The following is a 23797-nucleotide window of genomic DNA, read 5'->3' as shown; positions in this document are numbered from 1 at the left end:
ACACATAACATTGAGTTTTAGGCATGTTGTGAACCGGCCAAAGTTGTGCTATGCAGCCTATACAATACTATGGTATTTAATACCAGAAATTAATTTTCCCTGCGTAGTATTTCTTATAGCTGGAGTACCGTGTCAACTTACTGTGTTTTTCCCTGAGCCAGAAGAGCTGGTGCAGCCAGCAAGACAGGGAGAAACATATGTGATGCCATTCTCTCCACAGACTGGGTCCCAGTCACTTGCTGAACAAAAACAGTCTGAGTTGCATGTTGTGAACAATGAGTGTGTATCATAAGATATCCTATCCATGCTGGAAGGAAGGGGGTGAGAGAAAAGTACACATAAGAGGAAATTATTTATTGTGAAATTACATACCAGTATATAATACAATGTGTAATAATGCTCTTTACAAAAAATGTAATGAAAAAATGCTTAGCAATCTAATAAGATCAATGCAGTAGGCCGAAGCAACATTACTTGCAGAGACTCTTACACATTTTTGATGCATTGGTGAACAACAAAAGACAATTGACCCCAGTGGAAACCGATGCCCATTTGTTGCCAATCCTGCCTAGATATTAGTCCACATTCTCACTCTTAGTTTAATTTTTACACACCTTACTTGGACCTAGATTCTGTCACTGTTATACATCAGAAAATCAAGCAATTCACCTCACCTGTTGTATGAAAGTGTCACCCCCGCTACCTTCGCATTCTCACAGCTAATTGCGAAGAAGAACAGTGACAGGATGTAACCAATCAGAGATGTTCCGAAGGCAAACCTGGCTGCTCCCATGATGTTCAGCTTCAGCCTCTTCATCAGTAGACCTCCAGAAAACATCCCCAGTGCCACAGCTGGGATATTGATCACACCTAAGATTAAGAGAGACAGCAAAACACAACAGCAATATTGAGTGAAATTAAATGTTGCTTTAAAGGATAAATCTGGATTTGAACAAAGACAGACAATATGATTTAATATTGTATTAAAGCTCGGCTATCATGTTTCACACTTGCTAATACCGAGAGGGGAAAAAAAAGAAACAAGTCGCCTTGATCAAGAAAGAGTCCTGCATTTAATTTTTTCTGTCGCTTCTCTTATACTTTCATATAACATCAATGTGAAGACATGGTCTTTTATCTACACGTCATTTGCTCTGGTCACTAATATTGCATTCTCTTTCATATGCAGCCAATCTAGTCAGCGTAGGCATCTCCTTTGAGAAGACCATATGTACGTAGAGACTTTTATCTTCTGTTATCAACTTCATTATATATTTTATGTCATATGCAAAGCACTTTTAATATGCACAAAGCTCTTGCCTCTGCAGCTTTGGCGGTTAGTAGGCTGAATTAGAACCCTGGCCCAGTTCTCCTTTCTTTAACAATATCCCCACTCCAAAGGTCTTCATCTGCTTCTAACAGCAAATGCAAAATACCATAAATAATAACTAACTATAAAGCAGATACACTTAGATACACTTGATGATTTATGGAAAGAAGAAACCCCATGAATTTGGAAATGTAAACATGCTAAATGTGTAAGCTTTACAGTATATGTTGTGTACATTCCTGACACTAAAATTAATTTGAGCTAACTAGGCCCATCCAAGAGCTTTTCCTTTGAACATGTACCATACCCATGAGGAAGTTGGCCTTTGAGGCAGACTGCCTGAAGTGCTGCTCAATGTATTTAGGCTTGTAGGTGACCATGCCGATGAGAGAGTTCAGCTGGATGATTGTCACACATAGGTATATCAAATACACAGGGTGTCCCAGCAGAGTTCGAAGGGTTGGAATAAAGTCTGTAGAGGGTGAAGAAAAAGAGACTGAGTTGAAAGACACCTGTCAGACAATGTTTAAATTATGCAATATCTCTATGTAATAGTGACTACTAACTGTAACAATCTCTGATGACTGCTATTAAATGAAGTTTGACATTCTGTCTAGCAGTAGGAAGTGAAGAAGTATTGCCTTGTGCCAGTAGGACAGCATTAAAGTGTAGAATATGTCAGTGTCAATAAAAACACAATCCCAGTTACATCCATCCATCCATCTTCGTCCGCTTATCCGGTCTCGGGTCGCGGGGGTAGCAGCTCCAGCAGGGGACCCCAAACTTCCCTTTCCCGAGCCACATTAACCAGCTCCGACTGGGGGATCCCGAGGCGTTCCCAGGCCAGGTTGGAGATATAATCCCTCCACCTAGTCCTGGGTCTTCCCCGAGGCCTCCTCCCAGCTGCACGTGCCTGGAACACCTCCCTAGGGAGGCGCCCAGGGGGCATCCTTACCAGATGCCCGAACCACCTCAACTGGCTCCTTTCGACGCAAAGGAGCAGCGGCTCTACTCCGAGCTCCTCCCGGATGACTGAGCTTTTCACCCTATCTCTAAGGGAGACGCCAGCCACCCTCCTGAGGAAACCCATTTCGGCCGCTTGTACCCTGGATCTCGTTCTTTCGGTCATGACCCAGCCTTCATGACCATAGGTGAGGGTAGGAACAAAAACTGACCGGTAGATCGAGAGCTTTGCCTTCTGGCTCAGCTCTCTTTTCGTCACAACGGTGCGATAAATTGAATGTAATACCGCACCCGCTGCGCTGATTCTCCGACCAATCTCCCGCTCCATTGTCCCCTCACTCGCGAACAAGACCCCAAGGTACTTGAACTCCTTCACTTGGGGTAAGGACTCATTCCCTACCTGGAGAAGGCACTCCATCGGTTTCCTGCTGAGAACCATGGCCTCAGATTTAGAGGTGCCGATCCTCATCCCAGCGGCTTCACACTCGGCTGCGAACCGATCCAGTGAGTGCTGAAGGTCACAGGCCGATGATGCCATCAGGACCACATCATCTGCAAAAAGCAGCGATGAGATCCCCAGCCCACCGAACTGCAACCCCTCTCCACCCCGACTACGCCTCGATATCCTGTCCATAAATACTACAAACAGGATTGGTGACAAAGCACAGCCCTGGCGGAGGCCAACCCTCATCTGAAACGAGTCCGACTTACTGCCGAGAACCCGGACACAGCTCTTGCTTTGGTCGTACAGAGATTGGATGGCCCTGAGAAGGGACCCCCTCACCCCATACTACCGCAGCACCTCCCACAGTATCTCCCGGGGGACCCGGTCATACACCTTCTCCAGATCCAGAAAGCACATGTAGACCGGTTGGGCATACTCACAGGCTCCCTCCAGGATCCTTGCGAGAGTAAAGATCTGGTCCGTTGTTCCACGACCAGGACGGAATCCGCATTGTTCCTCTTCAACCTGAGGTTTGACTATCGACCGAACCCTCCTTTCCAGCAACTTGGAGTAGACTTTACCAGGGAGGCTGAGAAGTGTGATAACCCTATAATTGGCACACACCCTCTGGTCCCCCTTTTTGAAAAGGGGAGCCACCACCCCGGTCTGCCACTCCTTAGGCACCGTCCCAGACTTCCACGCAATGTTGAAGAGGCGTGTCAACCAAGACAACCCCTCCACACCCAGAGCTTTAAGCATTTCTGGACGGATCTCAATCCCCCATCATCCTCCAGCTCTGCCTCTACCATAGAGGGCGTATTAGTCGGATTTAGGAGTTCCTCAAAGTGCTCCTTCCACCGCCCTATTACCTCCTCAGTTGAGGTCAGCGTCCCATCCTTACTGTACACAGCTTGTAGAGCTTAGATCGGCCCAAAAAATCAAGTCTGAACCTACCCGAGCCCGAACACGTTGCGTCCGAGCCCGGCCCGGCCCGATACATTAACTGTAATTATGAGCCCGAGCCCGATTTAAACCCAACACTTTTTTAATACGTGGGCCGTTATAACTGACATTCTCAACTACAATTCCGAGTTGTTTGAACTGCAGAAATCTGTTTAGAATAATGCAACAAGGACGAAGCATGTAAACTGCGCTGTTTGTTTATTCAGAATGGAACGGATCGCAAATGGATCTGAATGAAGAAACGTAAAAAAAAGAAACAATGATGAACAACATATTGTTGTCACTGCCCACGACTTGTTTAAACTGCTTCCATACCTCCAACTTTCCTCCACACTTGCTCAAAGGTAATTCTCCTGTTTTTCTTTTTTTCTTTACATCTTCAAGCTCCATGTTGCACTTAAGATACACAATACAGCACAGCAGGCCTGGTGTGATGCGTGCGAGAGGAGGAGACTCTGCGCATTAAGTGCTGCATTTTGTAACTGCATTTTGTAACTGCAGCCTAAATTTTGTACACATTTGTTACTTTTGTATAGCTTATTATATATACATATTTATAATATTTCTGATTATGGCATAGCTTTCTCCCCACCCAATTAGGCTAAATAGGTAATGGATAAAAAAAAAAAAAATGCTTGATCAAGGGTCCGGCCTGAGGATAGTGGCGGAAATAACGGCCCGAGTCTGACTGGCTTGGGGCGAGAATCTAAACTCTAACAGCTTGGATGGTTCCCCGCTTCCCCCTCCTGAGGTGGCGAACGGTTTTCCAGAAGCACCTTGGTGCCGACTGAAAGTCCTTCTCCATATCTTCGCCGAACTTCTCCCACACCCGCTGCTTTGCCTCTTTCACGGCAGAGGCTGCAGCCCTTCGGGCCCTTCGGTACCTTGCAACTGCCTCCGGAGTCCTCTGGGATAACATATCCCGGAAAGACTCCTTCTTCAGTCGGACGGCTTCCCTGACCACCGGTGTCCACCACGGTGTTCGTGGGTTACCGCCCCTTGAGGCACCTAAGACCCTAAGACCACAGCTCCCCGCCGCAGCTTCAGCAATGCAAACTTTGAACATTGTCCACTCGGATTCAATGCCCCCAGCCTCCACAGGGATGCACGAAAAGCTCCGCCCGAGGTGTGAGTTGAAAGTCTGTCGGACAGGGGCCTCCTCCAGACGTTCCCAATTTACCCGCACTACCCGTTTGGGCTTACCAGGTCTGTCCAGAGTCTTCCCCCACCCCCTGACCCAACTCACCACCAGATGGTGATCGGTTGACAGCTCCGCCCCTCTCTTCACCCGAGTGTCCAAAACATACGGCCTCAGATCAGATGAAACAATTATAAAATCGATCATTGACTTTGGCCTAGGGTGCTCTGGTACCAAGTACACTTATGAGCATCCCTATGTTCGAACATGGTGTTCGTTATAGACAATCCATGACTAGCACAGAAGTCCAACAACAAACAACCACTCTGGTTTAGATCAGGGAGGCCGTTCATCCCAATCACGCCTCTCCATGTGTCTCCATCATTGCCCATGTGCGCGTTGAAGTCCCCCAGCAGAACTATGGAGTCCCCCACTGGAGCCCCATACAGGACTCCACTCAAGGTCTCCAAGAAGGCCGAATACTCCGAACTCTTGTTTGGTGCATATGCACAAACAACAGTCAGAGTTTTCCCCCCCACAACCCGCAGGCGTAGGGAGGCGACCCTCTCGTCCACTGGGGTAAACTCCAACGTAGCAGCGCTCAGCCGGGGGCTTGTGTTTCACACTATTCCGCTGATTGACAGTGACGATAATGCACGAACAAACCTGGCAATGTGCTAACAAAGGCAGCGGAGAAAACTTCTTGTAGGTAAACGTGGATATAAACAATGCCAGATATTACCTTCTTAAGTGTTTCTTAATTTTAAAGGCCCTATGTGTAGATTTTTGATGCGATTATAGCAATATTGTTAATTATTATGATGCCGTACATTTTTCTTAACAGAAAAACTTGCCAATCAATGTGAAAATTGGTGCAGTCTATGTGTTTTCAGCCATTTCATTCTACAGCTCATTCATCTCTACATTTAGGGGCTTAACATTTATAAAATATTCAATCAATATTTATAAACACAGTGACCGTTGATGGAATCTGAAGCACTGAACATTTATTCTATCATATGATTCAGATAGTTTTTTTTCCCAGATAGCCATCCAGTTAACATAGTTTTCCTCTGACAAGTATGAACATTTCACACTTTATTTATAAATGACTACAAACCTCTAAATCCATCCTTACCTTTGGCCATCTCTATGAAAGTTGTATTTTCGTCTGCAGGATACTTGTGCTTCAAAAGAGGAGGGTCTTTAATAAAGCGTGTCTGCTCTGGTGTGCACTCTTCTGGGCCCTGGGGATCTGGTATTGGCAGAGAGCGGGGCAGGAACCAGAATGGGATGGCAGAGAGTAGGGTGATGACCCCAGCTATGAGGTAGCCCAACCACCAGGCTCCCACCCAGCGGGCATCTGCTGGGGTGATGGTGATAGTTTCTGTGTCGGGGGTACAGATGATCAGATGTAATAAATGCTCAGTGATACACCTATGGTTAAACACAGACCCTGTATGGTTTAGTAAGTCCATTTTCTTTCTTTTTAAGGCTTTCTAAAGCCTAGCAAACACCCTCTATTGACAGGATAACCAAATAAAAGAATGCAAAGATAGAGCAGCATATCAGGCACAACAGCGATCATTGGAACAGCCCTAACAACCTGTAAGCCAGCCTTTTGATCGCTATCATTTCTGATTGGAAAATCCTGACATGGACGTTAGAGCAGTCAGTAAGTGAAAATAGTCATCCTTTATGAAAGAGTTGATGTCTTTGGTAAGCTATTTTTAATAAACCTATTTTTTTATCATTCAGGGAATGTTTTTTCATTGGTTTATTAACTGGTCTTCTCACCTGACTTGCTTTATCATTCTTTACTCTGATGCTTTGTTTTTGTACTTTTTTCTGTTGCTGGTTACATCCCCTTTACCCCCGTTTCTCTTCACTCTCCTCAGTTCTGTCACTTTTCTATTTTTCTGTTGGTTCACCTTCTGCCTCTGTTGCACTCTATCTGATTGTAGCCTATCACAGGGCTTTGTCCTTCCTAAACCCTCACCGTGCCTTGTTCATTAGCTAATTGATGCTAATCCTGTACACCTGTTCTGAGTCTGTGAGTCATACATTTACTGCCCGGTATCCACCATTGGTTATATCTGAAAATATAATGCCTCAGTTTTATGAATGAAAAGGTATTTTTTCAGAGCAGACATTTTGATTTGTAATGGTAGGAAAAGTACAGGTTTCATGAATAACATTACTGATGCCTTTGTTCTATTAAAGTGTCCCAGAAAGTCATGGCAGGGAGGCAGCACAGTACCAGGACCCTGAAACCATATTCAGCCATCATTTATTTTTATTACACCAGTGCATTTCCTTCTGTCACAACTGTCTTTCGTGAAAAAGACCTAATTTACATTTTTGGACTTTAATCATCTAATTTATTTTCTTTCAATGTCTGAGTCATGACCCACTTATAGGTTTTAGAGTTGCCAAGGAGGTCAGCTTCCATATGATGTAACGATGTAAGAAAAAACAAATGATTTCCAAATCTGTTCACATGAGCTCTTTGTGAGTCTAGGATGAGGGGTTAATGACATTAACTGTGTCTAGACAGTCTGCAAATTCACATAATAGGCTGGCCTTTAAATACTTAGACATGTACTCATGTTTAAACTCACCCATTTTTACAAATCCAATGTCCACATATATTTTGGCACAAAGGGAGCCTAACAGGTAGCCAAACACAGGTCCAACCACTGAAATGGTCTGCACACAGCCTAGGATATGATAAACACACCCAAAGAGACACAAAGCACACAAACTGGCTGTAAATACAGCTGTCTGTATTTACAACTGATACACTGTAGATAGTAGCTACACAAACATTTTAACACACATTTTACATACATACTGATTTACAGAATACACATGTATACACATGTGGTATATACACAATATACATGTTTTAAACCTGCTTTAAGGCCTCATTTGTTTGGAAAAGACTTGCTTAGTAAGCATGTTCTTCTTCAGTAATGCTCATCTGCTATTGTAGAACACTAAAAGGATTTAGCACCTCCTCATATGTGAGCAAAACACGACTGCACATGGCAAAGCTTTCAGCAAGCATGGTATTATTGTGAGATAGCGTAATGTGCTGTAAATAACACTTTTGCTGCTTCATGTGAGGGCTTCAAATTTTAATTATTGTTTCATGCGATAAGCATTAAAAATGCACATTATCATTTTTGTTTTGATTGCAGCGCTCATTTGAGACTTGGATGTTTACTACCAAAAAGCATCTTTGCTGACAGTTTTGTGAACTCCAAACATTATTCTGCATTTTTTAAAGCTTTTTAGTCCTTGAGTAGCAGCAATAACTTTTGCAAACTTACTGTTAATAAGTTTGTAGTATTTGATCAAGTATTGTGACAATTGGCCCAGACTAATAAACAGTTAATGTGACACTAATATAACAAAGTTCTGGGCTCCTTTTTAGTCTGGGCATTCATTTTGACTGGGGTGTTTCAGCAGTGTGCAGATGGACATGGGAAATATGCTTTGCCTACAAAACTATAGTCTTAAGGCATCAAGTGAGGCCTTTTTTAAATGTAAATACAGAGCGTATATATCTTGGTCATTTTACAAATAACTTAATGAATGACAGATATATATGGACAGTATTGTACAGTCTAGGACAATTAAAGTTGCATGGAAATAAAATAGTGTTTTTTCATGTCAAGGTGTGTCTATACAGAACCACTGTGTACTGCTTATTTTAGAAATTACATTTTGCAGATCATGTGCATGGAATATCATCAATGACAAAGTGTGTTTATTCTGTACATATAGCTCTACCACTGGGTGAGGTTTTTCTTACCAACATAAAGCGCAGCATTTTCCTCACTAGCATAATCATCTATATAAGAGATCCCGAGTGGCTGAACAGGCGTCTCTCCTATCCCCCGCAAGACATTTCCCAGGAGCACATAAATCCACATTGACAGGTTGGAGTCGCCTTCACAACCTGGAGGAAAAGATGAGTGTAATAAGACATATTTACTTGTCTACACTAGTGTGCATGTGAGTAAGTGCTCACCTGTTGCGGGCACTTGAGGCAGTTTACCATGTTGGGTCAGGTCTGCTGGGGAGCCCAACGGACAAGGAGAGGGGTTAAGTGTTGAGTTCACTACCCACCGTAGTGATGTTTCAAATTCATAGCTTTACACAAAACACAAATGGAACAATAAATTAAAAAACAGGGTACAGAGATTAAATTACAATTTTCTTGATTATAGGATACGATCTGTGTAAGTAAGTAAGAATGTCAGTAAGGACATACTGTACATAAGCAGTACAATGGAAAATAGCATGAGATAAAGTTGTCCTGTTGTTCTGAAACAAATCCTTTGGAACAATAGTGTGCTTAAACATTTATTGTTGTGCATCATAAGTATTGGATGTTGGTGTCAGTGAGACTTTATCTAATTGGTTAGTGATATAGTATATAATGAGTCTTTTTATGGATATGATTTGGTACATTAATGTTTGGCACAGCTTGTAAAGCATGTTGCAATTTTGTATGTAGCAATTGTTACAAGGCTGTATATCAAATCAATAACAAATGAAATTGCCACAGATTGACAAATGTGCCAAGTAGCTCCTGTGCAGCTGTTATGTGTTGGAATCTCAATCATTACTTGTATAACACATTCCAATGTTTTCTTTAAATGCATTTAATTAGTACCTGAGATTTATTTTATAGTTGAAGTCAAACAACAGTGGCTCTTTTTAACTCACCGTCCGATGATGAAGTGAGGCAGAGCGATGATGAAGGTGCCAATGGACATCAGTACACAACCTACTGCAATGATCTTTGGCCGATGGAGCTTGGCCCCAAAGTAACTGACGAAAGCTATCACCAACAGGTTACCTGGGAGGACGAAGGCAGCCAGAAATATCAGGGATTTAGAGTGCTACTGTACATCTCCACAGGATGAAGACAGGGCAAACGTTTGAGCAAATAGTCAGTTTGAGAAGGTACAGAATCATTGCTTATTTATATTTGTTTTTTACAGCTTTTTGTGACAATGTGGGTAGGAAAATAAGATACAGAAATGCAATGGAAAACAAAATCAATCAAAACAATCAACCAAAATTGTTATTTTCCTATGCCTTAGCCATTATAATATCCATTACATATTGCAGATACATGTCATTACTATAGGATGACTTCTGCATTAAATTGTCATGTGAAAAGTATCAGTTAAAAACTGACAGCTAGAATGTTGTGTACATTTGTAGTTTAAAAGGCAGATGAGGTTGTGTTCTCACACGTGATGCATTATCTTCATGCTCCAGGAGATTATTATTATCTATGCCATGTAGCAGGGAATGTGTTCGGTGGCATAAAAATTAAACAATGATGAGTGGTATCATGGCTGTTTCTCTATTATCACCTTTTTAGTGAATTTTCTGTATTATCTGTGACATGGAAACTACATTGTAAAGACGATGTGGATAATGGCCTCGAAAGCCATGCTGCCTGACCTTTTTCTATTGTACAGTGAAAGGTAATTTAAAGGGATGACGTCAAACCTTCCAACAATCCTTCAGCTGTTGACGTCTGTGTGTGTGTGTGTGTGTGTGTGTGTGTGTGTGTGTGTGTGTGTGTCAGAGAGAGAGAGCAGAATTAAGAAATGTCAAGTAATAATGAGTAAATGTGCTTGAGTAACCTTGTTGTGTGGTTATAAGATATTTTTTGCGCTTGTATCTTACATCTTACTCTACATGGTAATCAAAGTGTTAGTTAGGAAGTGCTAGTGAACTGTGTTCTTTCCCAGAGTGACACAGGAGCTCTTTGTTTCCTTTATAACTTATTTCATTGTATCTTATTTATGATAATTCTGTATGTTTCATTACTTATTCTTACTTCATTTTATGTACAGTATGTGCATGTGTAAGTAATACATGCTAAGAATGATTAATGCAGCAGATGAACAAGAGCATGGGTGTATACATCAGCTGGGGCCAATCAGCTGTGCTCACCATTCATTAGCAGCACTCTCAATGCCCCTTTTTCTCTCTTCTCACCCTTTGTCTTTCATCTGCTCTGCTGTTCTCTCTTGTTTCTTGCACTTTCCTCTCCCTTTTTCTGTCCTTTTCACGCTGCCCTGTTCTGCCTCTATGTTACCCTGGCAACGCACCTATAGAATAAGCTTGTTGCCAAGACCACGCAAGAGCAGCAGCTTTCAAAAAGGACGGAAAGATGGAGAGATATGGAGAGAGAGCCGGGGTATTCAGCTCCGACTGCACTGGAGGTGTTGTCCTCACCTTTTTCGTCCACCAGATACACACCACCTCCATCAGAGTAACAGCAGGTTGCACATGTTATTGAAGATAAAAATGTTAATTATTCTTCACTACGACTATCGTGTCAACCCACGCTGCTTCCCTGACAGCAAAAGAACAGAAGTAGAATGGCTGATAGTGGATGACGACTTGTATCTTGTCTGAATCATGTCTCTTTGGGTCGCATTGCTCCGCGAGCTATGTATAATTTATAACCTACAAGAAACACTTTAGTTGAATGAACTAGCCTTACATAACTAGCCTAGAAATTGGTCAGAGGACAATCTGGGAACACTGCTGAATGTCACAAAGAATTATTAAGTGAGAAGAGGAACGACAGGTTACATACAGTATGTAGTAGTTGTGGTACAGTAAGCCAAATATACTCAATAGCTGTACATGAATACCTGTCAAATCATTTAAATCCAACTTTTGTGATATCACACTGTACATGGTATTGTGAATCAGTTGATGAGTGGACATTCATTTTACCATTTGTCATGTATTGTTTTGTATTTGTTGTATGTATGTAATCAATGTGTAGCCAACGTGTAACTTTGCTGCCTTCTTGGTCAGGTTGCCATTGAAAAAGAGATTATATCTTGATTGGTTTTTATCTGGTTAAATAAAGGTTAAAAAAAAATGATTGGCCATGCCAACATATCAGTCAATAAGCTCTAATCCAGAAATTGTTTCTTTTTTTTTTTATCCCTTTTTTGTTGTGTTTTCATTTTTTCCCCATCTACCTCATTTTGTAGGCCATTGACAAGAAGTATCCCTAAGATAACATACATCACAAGTGTGGAAAAAATTATTTTGGTATTGCCCGAAGGGTCTGTCTGCTTGTAGCTGATTTGCATGTGTGATTAAAGCATCTATCTGATTATATTACTGGGGGTATGCTGAGTACAGTGAAGTTACTGTTTAATACTGTTTAACTAAACCTTACAAGTTCTGGAGTCTAGCTGTCCACAGCAAAAAAAAAAGAGAGCGTGGAGCCTCTGTCCCTGTTCAACACAATGACTCACTATGCACACACACGTGCACACGTATACACACACACACACACACACACACACACACACACACACACACACACACACACACACACACACACACACACACACACACACAGCCTAGAATCCTTTATCTGTAGCTTGAATACCTCTATGACCCATTCATATTACCATCCCAAAGGCAGAAAGAGAGAAGGGAGGGCAGCCCATGAAACAGAGGTTGCCAATAGAACAACAAAATAATAGCAGTGACTGGCAGGCCTACTCACCCATCTCGAAGCTCCCGTCAATGACACCTATTAGGTAACTGGGGATGTCAAAGCGCCTCTCCAGCTGAGTTATTGTGCTCTTCATGTAGCTCCCCGACAGAGCCTTTGAAAAATAGGCAAAGGACAAAGCTACCAGAAACATCTGGGAGAAAAGAGTGAGATGAGAAAAGGAGACAGAAAGAAACAAAGAAAGAAAGGTATTCTACATTAATTTGCACAGTAGCATGATACTACATACAAGTAAATGCAGTGTTTTAACCTAATTATCACTAAACGTTATCTACTTGATTGTGTCATGTTCACACTTGTGTTGTATCCACAATTGCTACGCTGCACGAACTGTGCTCATAAACCTACTGTCACTGGTCCAACGTTCACTACTTAACAAGTGTGAGCGTCACAGCAATAATGGGATTCAGATCAGTTAGTGATGGAGATGAACAAAAAGTGTAGGTCAGATAGCAACTGCCAACAACAATGAGAGAATAACTGGCTTAAATTTAAGCAAAGACAGCCAGATAAACAAATGGATGGATTTGTTAATAAACGAGGGAAGGTAACCCATGTAGGATGGACTAGCACAGGGCTAGATGGAAGTTCCTCATAATAAAATAAGTTAAACCATGCATGACAACCAAAAGGAAAAGTGAAAGTCAGTTCACACTCTGCCATCGAACTTAGCTGAGACAAAGAAGCAATCCCCATGGATATTTTTTCCATCTTGATTGTTTTAATTTGTGCTATAATGAGACTGAGGAGCGTTGAACCCCCCATCCAGCAGTGACTGGGCTCAGATCAGCAACTCTCACAGAGTAAGGCTGTGATCAGACTCGTAGATTCACAGCAGGGTTGCGTGGCGGTGGGAGTGTCCCTTAAAAGGGCTGTACTCAAAATGCTGAACATTAATATAGCAGTAAAGAACTATTTGCTGTTTAAAGATAAATTAGAGTAATGGTGTCTTGAGCAAAGAATTAAGTCACACACCCTCTGTGTATGTTGTAATCTGAGCTTCCCTGTTCTTTGTTTTAAAAGCCAGTCTGGCCACAGGTGCATGCTAGTGCGCTAATATCTGATGCCCCGGGGCCGTATTGTCACAATATTTGACAAGTTGGGTATCGGTTAGTGAGAGCTGTGGAGGTAATCCCAGATCACTTTTTATTCTGAATATCGAGTTCAGCCCCTTTAAATGGCCCACTTGTGTGACGTCCTGCTGTGTTCTTTAACCCCCCAATGTAGCACAAGTAGACTTTCACAGTAGTAGTGGTAGTATTTCACAGTTTTTGTTTTACGTCAGACATTTTTTGTTTATAGGTATCGACATTTCTGTCCACACTTGAAGGCAGCTTCATTTCACGGAAAAAGATAGAAAGAAAAGAGATGGAGGGATTGTGCTTTGTTGCTTTGCCTGCAACGGCAACAGTCAGCTGTTACACAAACTCCTGGACTGTGAAGTGCTTGTGTTTCATGTTTTACCCCAATAGTGTTTTAAAGTGCTCATATTATGCTGTTTGGCTTTTTCCTTTTCCTTTATAGTGTTATATATCTTTTTTGTCCATGTTATAGGTTTACAAAGTGAAAAAGCCCTAAGTCCACCCTAAAGGGACTTACCATCTCCAACAGAAAACACTGTTCACAAACTGCTCCAAACAGCTACTGTACAGCTACTGTACAAACAGTACTGTCGATAGCAAAAAAAACGAGCCGAATCGGTGCTAGCTAACTGGAGCTGCTGCAGCTAATGACGAGAGCTCCCACTTAGCTTAAACGGCAGTTTTGGGGGCATATCATAAAGAGTGTCTTTGTGCCTCTTAACAGACACAAAATGCAATTAAAATGTCTGTGCAACATGAACAGGGCACTTACATGACAACAAGATGCGTTTTCAACTCAGACATTGTTTAAATTCACCTACCCTGTTAGCTGCTAGCTGCTGTCTGGGATGAGTGAGTGTTCAGCCAGACTTCGGTAATAATCATCAAGCAGCAGTTCCCTGTGTATTTGTAGCATATATATCCATTTTGTGTGCGATCCATCTGGCGTTGGTGAATAGTAGTCTCTGCAGTCGCGAACTGTGTGTTAGTTGCCTTAGCCAGGCTAGCAGGGCCGACCGGCATCCTTCTACTTCCTCCCCACCTTCCTCACCTGCCGCGGCCGACAACAATCCACGGGCACCCGCTGGTCTGGTGGATGTCCTCCAGAGGACAGTTCATGCTTTCGCGGCGAAATTTTTGCGGCGAGAAAAAATTATTTCCCCCTCAAAAATATGTAATTGAGCACTGTAATGGTTATGATCATATCAGTGACTATGTAACTACATGGAAACGGGACAAATTATGTCTGTTTCTTGTACAGTAATAGTGTTACTGTTCATGTTGCACAGACATTTTAATTGCATTTTGTGTCTGTTAAGAGGCACAAAGACACTCTTTATGATATGCCCCCAAAACTGCCGTTTTAGCTAAGTGGGAGCTCTCGTCATTAGCTGCAGCAGCTCCAGTTAGCTAGCACCGATTCGGCTCGTTTTTTTTGCTATCGACAGTACTCACATACTAATAGCGATCAGGATTAACGTAAAAATTGCCCGGAGTTCTCCTTTAACTTCCGTGACGAACGTGCGTCACTTTGTAACACACGTTATAATGCTTGCCTAGCTGCTAGCGTGGCACTCCCTCATACTGCTTCTGATTAGCTAGCTTACCTAGGTACTGCGCATGTGTAACTCCCAACAAAGATGGTACAGAAGTGCGATGCCTCACTCTGTAGCTAAAACAGAGAGCTCAACACACAGGGTGAAAAGAGGAGCTGCAGCAATGTGCAGTACAACAAAAATATGGTGTTTTTTGAACATTAAACCATGTAAACATATTCTGGTACAACCTCTAAATACAATTATGAACCTGAAAATGAGCATAATATGAGCATTTTAAAATTTCCTTGTGGCAGCTATAGAGGCAGTGATGATTCCTGTTGACTGTACAGGACTCTCACACCACCTCAGAAGAGACTTACAAGTCTGATTGCCGGTTACATGATTGGCAACGGCAGGGTGACGTCAGGTTGCATTTCTCCAAAAGTTAAATCTATCTCAACTTTTTGCCGCAGGCCACAGTATTTCTTTTTCCGGCTCCCCCCTGCGGCCCGCACCGCCACAGCCTACCCCCATTCCAAATGAATGGGAAGAGCTGCGTTTTCGTCAGACCATCTGTGACCGCCTGAGTATGTGAACGCATCCTAATGACCAAAGGCAATCTAATAAACTCATACATTCATTGATGGCAGAGGTTCAAAACACTAAACAAATTCAGTTTCCTTATTAACATTAAGTAGTCCCAAAACCTACTCAGAACCATGTTTGTACTTTTGTCTTTTTTTCACTAAAAAAGAAATTAAATGAGATAAAAAAGAATTAAGTTACAAAATGGGTTAACTCAACATTCTCAATAACTCACACACTTCCCACGCAAGAGAAAGAGTCTATAAATTGTCAACATCTTGAGACATATTCTGAGTGACAGTTGTTTTTTCTGTTATGGTTTCGTACTTTTCTGTTGTCTGTTTTGTTTATTTGTGTATGTTTTTTCCTGTGTTCTCTGTCCTCCCTTGTGTTAGTGTTGTGTCAAGTTTCTGTGTTTAGTTGATGTCATGTTTTCTGTCTGCTTTTTCTGTTTCCTGTTTTATTTTGATAGTCTGTTTTGTGCCTTGTCTTGTCCTGCTTTACTTTGTGTTTTCCCGCCTGTGTGATTGTCTTATGGGCTCCACCGGTTCCCCTGCCCTGGCGTCTTCTCGTTACCCAGTTTATTTAACCTCTGTGTTCCCTTTGTCTCTTGTCAGATCATTTTGTATTCCGTTGTGTCCTGTCCCTGTAAGTCTGCTCCTGTTGTTTCCTGCCCGTGTCGCTGTCAGCCTGTGTTTTTTCCTGTTGCTTTTGTATTTTTCTCTGAGTTTCTTCGTGTGGTTTTTCCAGCCTCTGAGCTGCCGTTTTTTTGTTATCCATTAAATCCCTGAACTCAAGCCATCTCCTGCCTGTCTGCCTTTCCCTGCATTTGGGTCCACTATTCCTCACTTCACCTAACATTTTCTCCCACAACTTTTTTTTTTTATTCCCTCAAACCTAGGGTTATTAGCTTGTTATGATCAACATTTGCTTGTTTGATGTAGCCTACTTGAACAGACACAATGCAATTAGATAATTAAAGCCCAGTCTATCATGAAATTAACTGTTCTTAAAGTCAACGCAAAATAATAAATATTTAACCCAGCTTCCTGTGAAATTAATCAGAAATAGTTTAACATAATCTAGAGCCAAATGTTTTCCCCTGCTTGCCTATAGGAGCAAGTACTAGAGATAATGTCGAATGATCTTACTAATTTTCTGTTTAAGTATTTATTTTCAAAATATATCAGAAAAAGCACAAAGCAAAATGTAGTAACTTTAGATTATAGATGTATACAAGTTCAAATTCAACTCTTAAGAACATGTTTGTTAACATATTTATGCAACAAGTGCATGAATGCAACTCCAACCAGACACACACACACACACACACACACACACACACACACACACACACACACACACACACACACACACACACACAGGCGCCACCATAACAATCCTGAGATAACATCATGATCAATTATGCTAATCAGTGTATGTTTATTTTGCCCCCATTGAGCTAGCATGGCTAACAAACTGTAGCTAGACACCAATAAGACATACAGAGACCAATTGGACGATAAATGTAGGCTAATATTAAATAAGCAACTTGTTTTTATCATTTAGTCAGAAGGAACATATATCAACATGTTTACAGATACAGTCTGTAGCAGAGGTGTGAACTCAAGTCACATGACTTGGACTAGAGTCCGAGTCACAAATTGGATGACATTAGACTCTAATCAAGAATTTCAGAAGACTTGCAACTCGACTTGGACTTTAACATCAATGACTCGTGACTTCACTTGGACTTGAGCTTTTTGACTTGATAGACTTGATACCTTTCCCCAAACTCAAAGATTAAAAAGTATGTTATTTAAAACGTGCTTTGCAAATAAATACATTTCCAGGGCTCTCAAGTGTCACGCATTGAGCGTGACAGTCACTCATTTCGGTCTTTTGTCACGCACTCCCGCCACACATTGTATTTCTAACGCGGAAAAACTATTTAAAAAAATATATTTAATATGCTGCAGCGCCCAAAATTTCACGTCTCCCCTGGAGTTCTTAGTTGAGCCTGCCACTTATCAGCCAATCAAAAAAAAGAAAGGCCAATCAGAAAATAGCACTATTGTATCTGGGTAAGATTTAACGCAACAACCAATGAAAAAAAAAAGCATAGAGCAGCGTACAGACACTTCCCTAAACGTTCGATCATTCAGAGACCAGAGTCTCAAACGGGGCTCTGTGTCTGTCAGGTCTGAGATCTACCGTATCAGCAGAGCAATCACGCAATGCACAGCAGACTATGGTGCAGGTAGATTATTTTCTGAAATATAGTGACTATAATAACTTTATTTTTCTCAAAATATCACGACTCCTGCAAATCTCAGAGAACACATATATTTTGAGTGTGCACAAAGTTTTGAACATGAGCAGAAATCTTGCTCAAACTTAACAATATTACAGTCCAGGGGTTTATTAATAAATTAAAATGAATTCATGTATGTATAATTAATGTATCATTGAGGTGAATAACTGTCATATGCACATTTAAGGAGGTTACTTCCTCAACAAAAGATGCAAAAGAGAAGGGAAGAGTAAATGATGCTATGATATGAATAAATAGATGAAAGCAATACAGAATGCCTGAGAGCCTTTTTGCAATATTTTTCATTATGTTTTTATATTTGGATTGTAATCTATGTTTCCCTTTACATAAAGATATTTCCAGCATAAATTGATTCAGAAAAAGGTAGAAATAGGTGCATACAAATTCACCAGAATGCAGGAAATGAAGTGTTTAATGCTCAAAAGTTTCTGGGGGAGGACCCCCAGACCCCCCCACATCATTAGTCACCATGCGGAAATGGAATAAATACTTTGTATTTGGTTGAATTGTCAGTGCCATGTGTAAAATCTTTTTTTTCTGTAAGTCAGAGCAATTATTAATAACAACAACAAAAACACTAATAATAAGAAACACCCACATTCCCACGATCCGTCCAACCCGCGCCCCATCTTTTGGGGGGGCTGAATGTCACTCTTGCCTGTCTTCTTCTTCTTCTTCTTCAAAACTTGAGAGCCCTGCATTTCCGTTCATTTCCTGAATCAACTAACGCTATTAATTCCCATAAAGTTGATACTTCATAAACGCATCATTTCCCAGATCCACTTTAACCAATCTGGCAGACCATAGACCGCAGAGAAGCATGAGCAAGTGAAGTTATGTTGCTGAGTGCCAGTTGGAATTGATGACACCAAAGATAATTTTGTTTGCGTATGAAGACTATGTAATGGTCAACAAAAAACAGATTGCAATATGCAAAACATGCGGGTCAAAAATTACAGATGGAGATGCAACAACTTCCAACTTTGTTCGACATTTGAAGCTGCACAAAGAACGGTAACGTTAAGACGAGGCTAAATCATTTCATCAACAGAGGCGCTATGTCGGCCAATTCAATCAGGAGAGACTTCGTTTGCAGATATGCAAAAAAGATTTATTGTACAACTGCATAATAAAATGTACAGAGTCTCGGGTAGGGTCGGGCTTGATTTTTTGGCCCCGATCTAAGCTTTATCCCTAAGTAACAGAAAATGTGCAACCTCGTGGGTGAATGAAACTGTTTATGCCATTGTTTATGTTGTTTTATGCAAACTGTAATGTTCTCTCTCACACACATGCGCACACATATATTTTATCCATAAAGTGAGTTGTTTTCTTTTACATTTATCTTTTTAGTTTTCTTTTACATTTATCTTTTTAATTTATTTAGACATAAAACATTATGAAAGTATGAAAGTGCAGTGTCAGTGTTATTTACATTCAGTAGCACTTGATAAAACTTGTTTTTAAAAATAAATACACATTTGAAAAGGCATTCGTGATTTGTGTAAATTTAATTTATCACTCCGTTGTTTAGATTTGGTGAATATTGCATTGTGACTTGTTTAGGACTCAAATTACAAAGTTTAGGACTTTGGACTTGACTTGGGACTTGTTAGTCTTGACTTGAGACTTGAATCGGGACTTGCCTGTCTTGACATATGACTTGACTTGGGACTTCCATAGATAGTATATAAGAATGGACCAACAGATCCTGTTGCTCTGGACGGAGACCAGTGAAGGCCATCAGAAGCACTTTTCCAGTGAGCGCCGAGCGTTACTGCGCAGCCTCCAACTGAGAGAGACGACGTAAATGTGACGTGAGCAACCTGTCTGAAAGTTGTAAGTCTTCTGGTAGCTGTGCCAAGAGAAATCTCAATCATTCCCAATCTTGCAGAGACGGAGAGCGTAGGTATATGTAAGGAGATAACATAGGCACAGGCTAATTATTGCTAACTAAAATGCTAGTTAACATTAGTAATTAAACTTAAACAGCTAATGTAAGTCGAAACTGTCTCCGAGCTTCTCCTGTACTATACGGTAATTCCTCTACTATGCGACAGTAAGTCCCGTGGTTATGATACAATCGTTAGCCTATTTTTACAAAAACGTCTGCTACGGAGCCATAACGTGAGGTACAAGGTAATGGAGCCTTTTATACATTGTCGTGTTTCTTTAGAAATAAACAATGGACAAATAAAGTCTTTAAACGCTTCAGATGTAAAGTTATTCGCTGTCAAAGTGACATCAAAATGAATGGCAGTCAATGGAATGCTAACGTGGGGTGAGTGCTTATTAGCATCAAAATGGCGCCATAGGAGGTTCGGGTTGTGACGAGACACTTACCCCCTTGGGGACTTCAGTGCAAAGTCTTAGTTTGAGACTTGCAAAGACCTCTGGTCTGTAGTGTCCAGTTTCTAAAGCAATGATATGGGGATATATCATTTATATCTACAAAATGTGACTTTGTAAAAGTAATCCCTATTTCAATATTTACTTTTAAAAGTACATTACAGGCTTCTCATGTTAAACGACAATAGTATTGTTAGTTTGTTACTTCAGCCTGTACAGGTTTATACATGTGTGTTTTTGCACATAACTCTTTTTCTTTTCCTTGTTTATATTTCTCTTACTGCTCCTCACTGACTCTTTATATTCACTTCATATAACTGCTTGGTCCTTTCAAAATGGCAGTGGTGTCATGCAGACTTTACACAGAAGGAGAATACAAACCTTTGTGTTGTCTATAGACTAAATGTAATCTCTTTAATGACGTGAGTGCTTGTACTGCATTCCGTCCCCTTACTGGGTATCCAGTACTGACAAGAAAAGGCCTGAGAAAAGCATTGCACATGAGAGTCACATTACACAAATCATTAGACAAAGATATACCACTACTGTCGTACAGTAGACGGAACACTGGTTGGAAGTATTATCCACCTATAGCATATCCCAACAAAATCACTCAAAAAGTGCAAATAATCAGCATTGAGGATGCAGTTTGATCTTTTGACCATTTAGTGGGAGTTGAATTGGAGGCAGCTGACTATACTACCAGTGCTGGTACAACCACATTAAACAAGTTAGAGAGGGAAAGAGAAGCTCTAAGTAGAAGTCTATTCAGCATGAATGACAACAGTTGTGAGATAATCATGAGTTTTAATGTAACAACTTGTCTTATACTTGCACCTCTCCTCATAGTACAAAGTCTCCATTTACATGATGGGATCAATGCAAACAGACATCTACTGAGATCATGCTGACTACCAGTGCCGGCTGTGGGGCATTAATGAAAGTAGCTCATCACATGATTATTGCCTGGGGGGGGGGTGATTAACTTGAAAGCCAGCATACATTCCCTCCAAGGAGAGGAAAAGGCTTTCTTTATTTATTATTACCAGTCTCCTTCTCACTCGTTTTGCTGGTGAAAACCTGTTTTCCGAGCAATAGGAAAATAATAAATAATCTAAGTAAGGCATTGTCATAAAATCCAGGGGTTGTTTTCCTCCAAACCCCCTATATTTTGATCAGTGGGAATTAAGTCAACATTGGCATCACATTCCTAGTTCTACTATTTCATCAGATGGCTTATGCATGTCAGCCCCTCACCCTTCCCCTCACATTCATATGTTTTTGTTTTTGGTAAATTATTTGTAGAGGAACTTTGCTATTATTTTTTGCAACTATTTGCAACAATGGTATGCATTGTGACATTTTCGTTCTGTTATTTTAATTGCCAAATAAGCAGTGGCCTCCTCGTGATTAAAGATCACTGAAAGGGGATTCACATTAAGACTGTTTGATATTTTAAACAAAGCCTCCTGACCTGTGACCCACTTTTGTTCTTAGCTCATTGATGTCACCCGCCTAATTAGCTTAGACTAACAACAGGGGGGAAAACTGGCTGGGATATTGTAGCACCAAAGTTCTAGTCTTATTGGTGGAATTAACAAAAAAGCAGAGAATAACATGGAGAACAGGATTAGTCGAAACGGGCTGTGAACCAAACAATGCTGAGAAGAAATACAAGTCTGTCCTGCTACTGCAGTCTGTATCAGATAAGCTGTTTGAACACCATTGTCTCATATCACTTTTATGTGGAGAAAAAGCAACAAGACAGTTTGATCTCTTTTTTGAGAAGGTTGTCTGAGGTGGGAGAAAGAAAAGAGAAAGAATAAAAGCCTGAGGTGGACTATTTATAACATATGAGATTCACATAATGTTCTGCTTAGATTCTCAGAAAGAAACGTTGATAACTATTGTGACAATTTTACAATGGCAACAAGAGGACAAAAGAGTAATTTTATTGTTGAAAAGCATATAGTTGCATTGTTTTTTTAACCAGGGCAGCAGTTTTCAGATTATGTGCTTACATAATTGCAAAAGGGTTCTCCAATGTTTTCTCAGTTAGCCTTTTAAAATGATATCAGATTAGTAAACAGAATGTGCCTTTGGAACATTGGATGAATGGTTGCTGATAATGGGCAATGTAGATATTGCATTAAAGATCAGCCACTTCTTTCTACAACAGTCGAGAACCCTTTTGCAATTATGTAAGCACATCATGTAATCTGAAAACTGCTGCCTTGATTAAAAAAACAATGCAACTGATCTCAGCTGGTATTCTGTCTATAATAGAGTGAAATGGAAATTTCGAAGTGACTTTTTTTTTTTAAAGCCAATTTATATAAGCTATTTTGGAAAATGTTAACCTAAATTTTGTTCAACTTTATTCTGAAAAGTTAAAGATGCTCTAACGGCCCACGTGCAACATCTATGTAGATATTCAGAATCAACTGCTGTTGTAGTCACAAGTGTACAGTGTAGAGCATATTGTTATGTATTTTGGTTATTAAGTTGGTACACACAAACACACACACACACACACACACAAGAGAAAGAGTGTCAACTGGAGCTCCTTCCTCCTAGACATGTTAGTTTGTGTACCTTCAAGCTGTTGCAGGGAGTGGTGCGCGGTTCTCTGGCCACGGCGTCACTGCGTCCGTTTCCCTGTGTGCATCCTTGCTCAGCTCCCACCTCCATCTTTCAGTAATGTCTCTGTGTCTCCTTAGCAGAAGTCTCCCATGTAATGCAATTTCTTGGCACTGATGCATGCAACCCTGCAAATGGATAATTCAAGCATGTGACCCACTTCTCATCCTCAGCACAAAAACAGAAACATGTCTGCAGCAGCCAACAGAGGAGAGACTGACACACAAACACACAAACTATAGTGCCTGTATTTGATCTTAAGACTTAAATCACAACTAAACATTGTAAGGAAACAGGTGATGTGTGCACTTTTAGAACAAAAGGTTTTCATTTCCAGTTAACTATTTTAAGCCACAGTATCAAAAACTCTGAGCTACACATTCCTACGTATCACAGCTACATCCTTTGTTGTATTGTTCGGTCGGTAACTGAAAGCATGTGACCAAATGCTATGAAGCATAAACCCGGTCTGTAAAGTTTGGTAAAACCATAATCTTAAGCCTAAAATCATATCAAAAGTGCTTGAGAGGAAAGTTGATTTGCAATAAGATTGATATGGTGAACATCCGTTGCTTTTGAGGCTATTTATCGTCAGTGTGGAAAGGTTTTGTAAACAGGGTGAAAATATGTGTCAGAATGGCATCAATACTGACAGCACCGCTGCTCTGACATATGCTCTCATGTCACGTCAGTGATCTATCGATTGCCCATGCCAGGTGAGTTAGTGGGAGGAAAGTGGGCGTTTGTCTTAATTTACCTATTAAAGGTCCCCTATTGTAAAAAGTTAGATTTCCATGTCTTTTTTTCATTATAAGTAGGTCGAGATCGGTTTTGAACATTAAAG

The 23797-nt window shown here is 40.9% G+C and overlaps 1 protein-coding gene across 2 annotated transcripts in view; it reads right to left on the bottom strand.

Annotated features, from left to right (window-relative positions):
• Nucleotides 1-23797, bottom strand: part of LOC116048288 (solute carrier organic anion transporter family member 1C1-like) — a 52987-nt gene that overhangs the window by 17968 nt on the left and 11222 nt on the right. The window contains exons 2-11 of one of the 2 annotated variants that reach the window (XM_031297291.2): nucleotides 22909-23081; nucleotides 12416-12557; nucleotides 9580-9712; nucleotides 8879-9000; nucleotides 8660-8806; nucleotides 7461-7559; nucleotides 5978-6226; nucleotides 1638-1802; nucleotides 675-870; nucleotides 142-307 (exon numbers count right to left, since the gene is read on the bottom strand). In XM_031297291.2, the coding sequence (XP_031153151.1) occupies nucleotides 142-307; nucleotides 675-870; nucleotides 1638-1802; nucleotides 5978-6226; nucleotides 7461-7559; nucleotides 8660-8806; nucleotides 8879-9000; nucleotides 9580-9712; nucleotides 12416-12557; nucleotides 22909-23004 (1515 nt within the window). In that variant the 5' untranslated portion in view covers nucleotides 23005-23081. Of the gene's footprint in view, nucleotides 1-141; nucleotides 308-674; nucleotides 871-1637; nucleotides 1803-5977; nucleotides 6227-7460; nucleotides 7560-8659; nucleotides 8807-8878; nucleotides 9001-9579; nucleotides 9713-12415; nucleotides 12558-22908; nucleotides 23082-23797 lie in introns of those variants that run through there. The other variant, XM_031297292.2, reaches the window with a different exon arrangement.

This window comes from Sander lucioperca, chromosome 5 (genome assembly GCF_008315115.2).
Source record: "Sander lucioperca isolate FBNREF2018 chromosome 5, SLUC_FBN_1.2, whole genome shotgun sequence".
Lineage (NCBI taxonomy): Eukaryota > Metazoa > Chordata > Actinopteri > Perciformes > Percidae > Sander > Sander lucioperca.
This window is presented reverse-complemented; position numbering and strand designations above follow the sequence as displayed.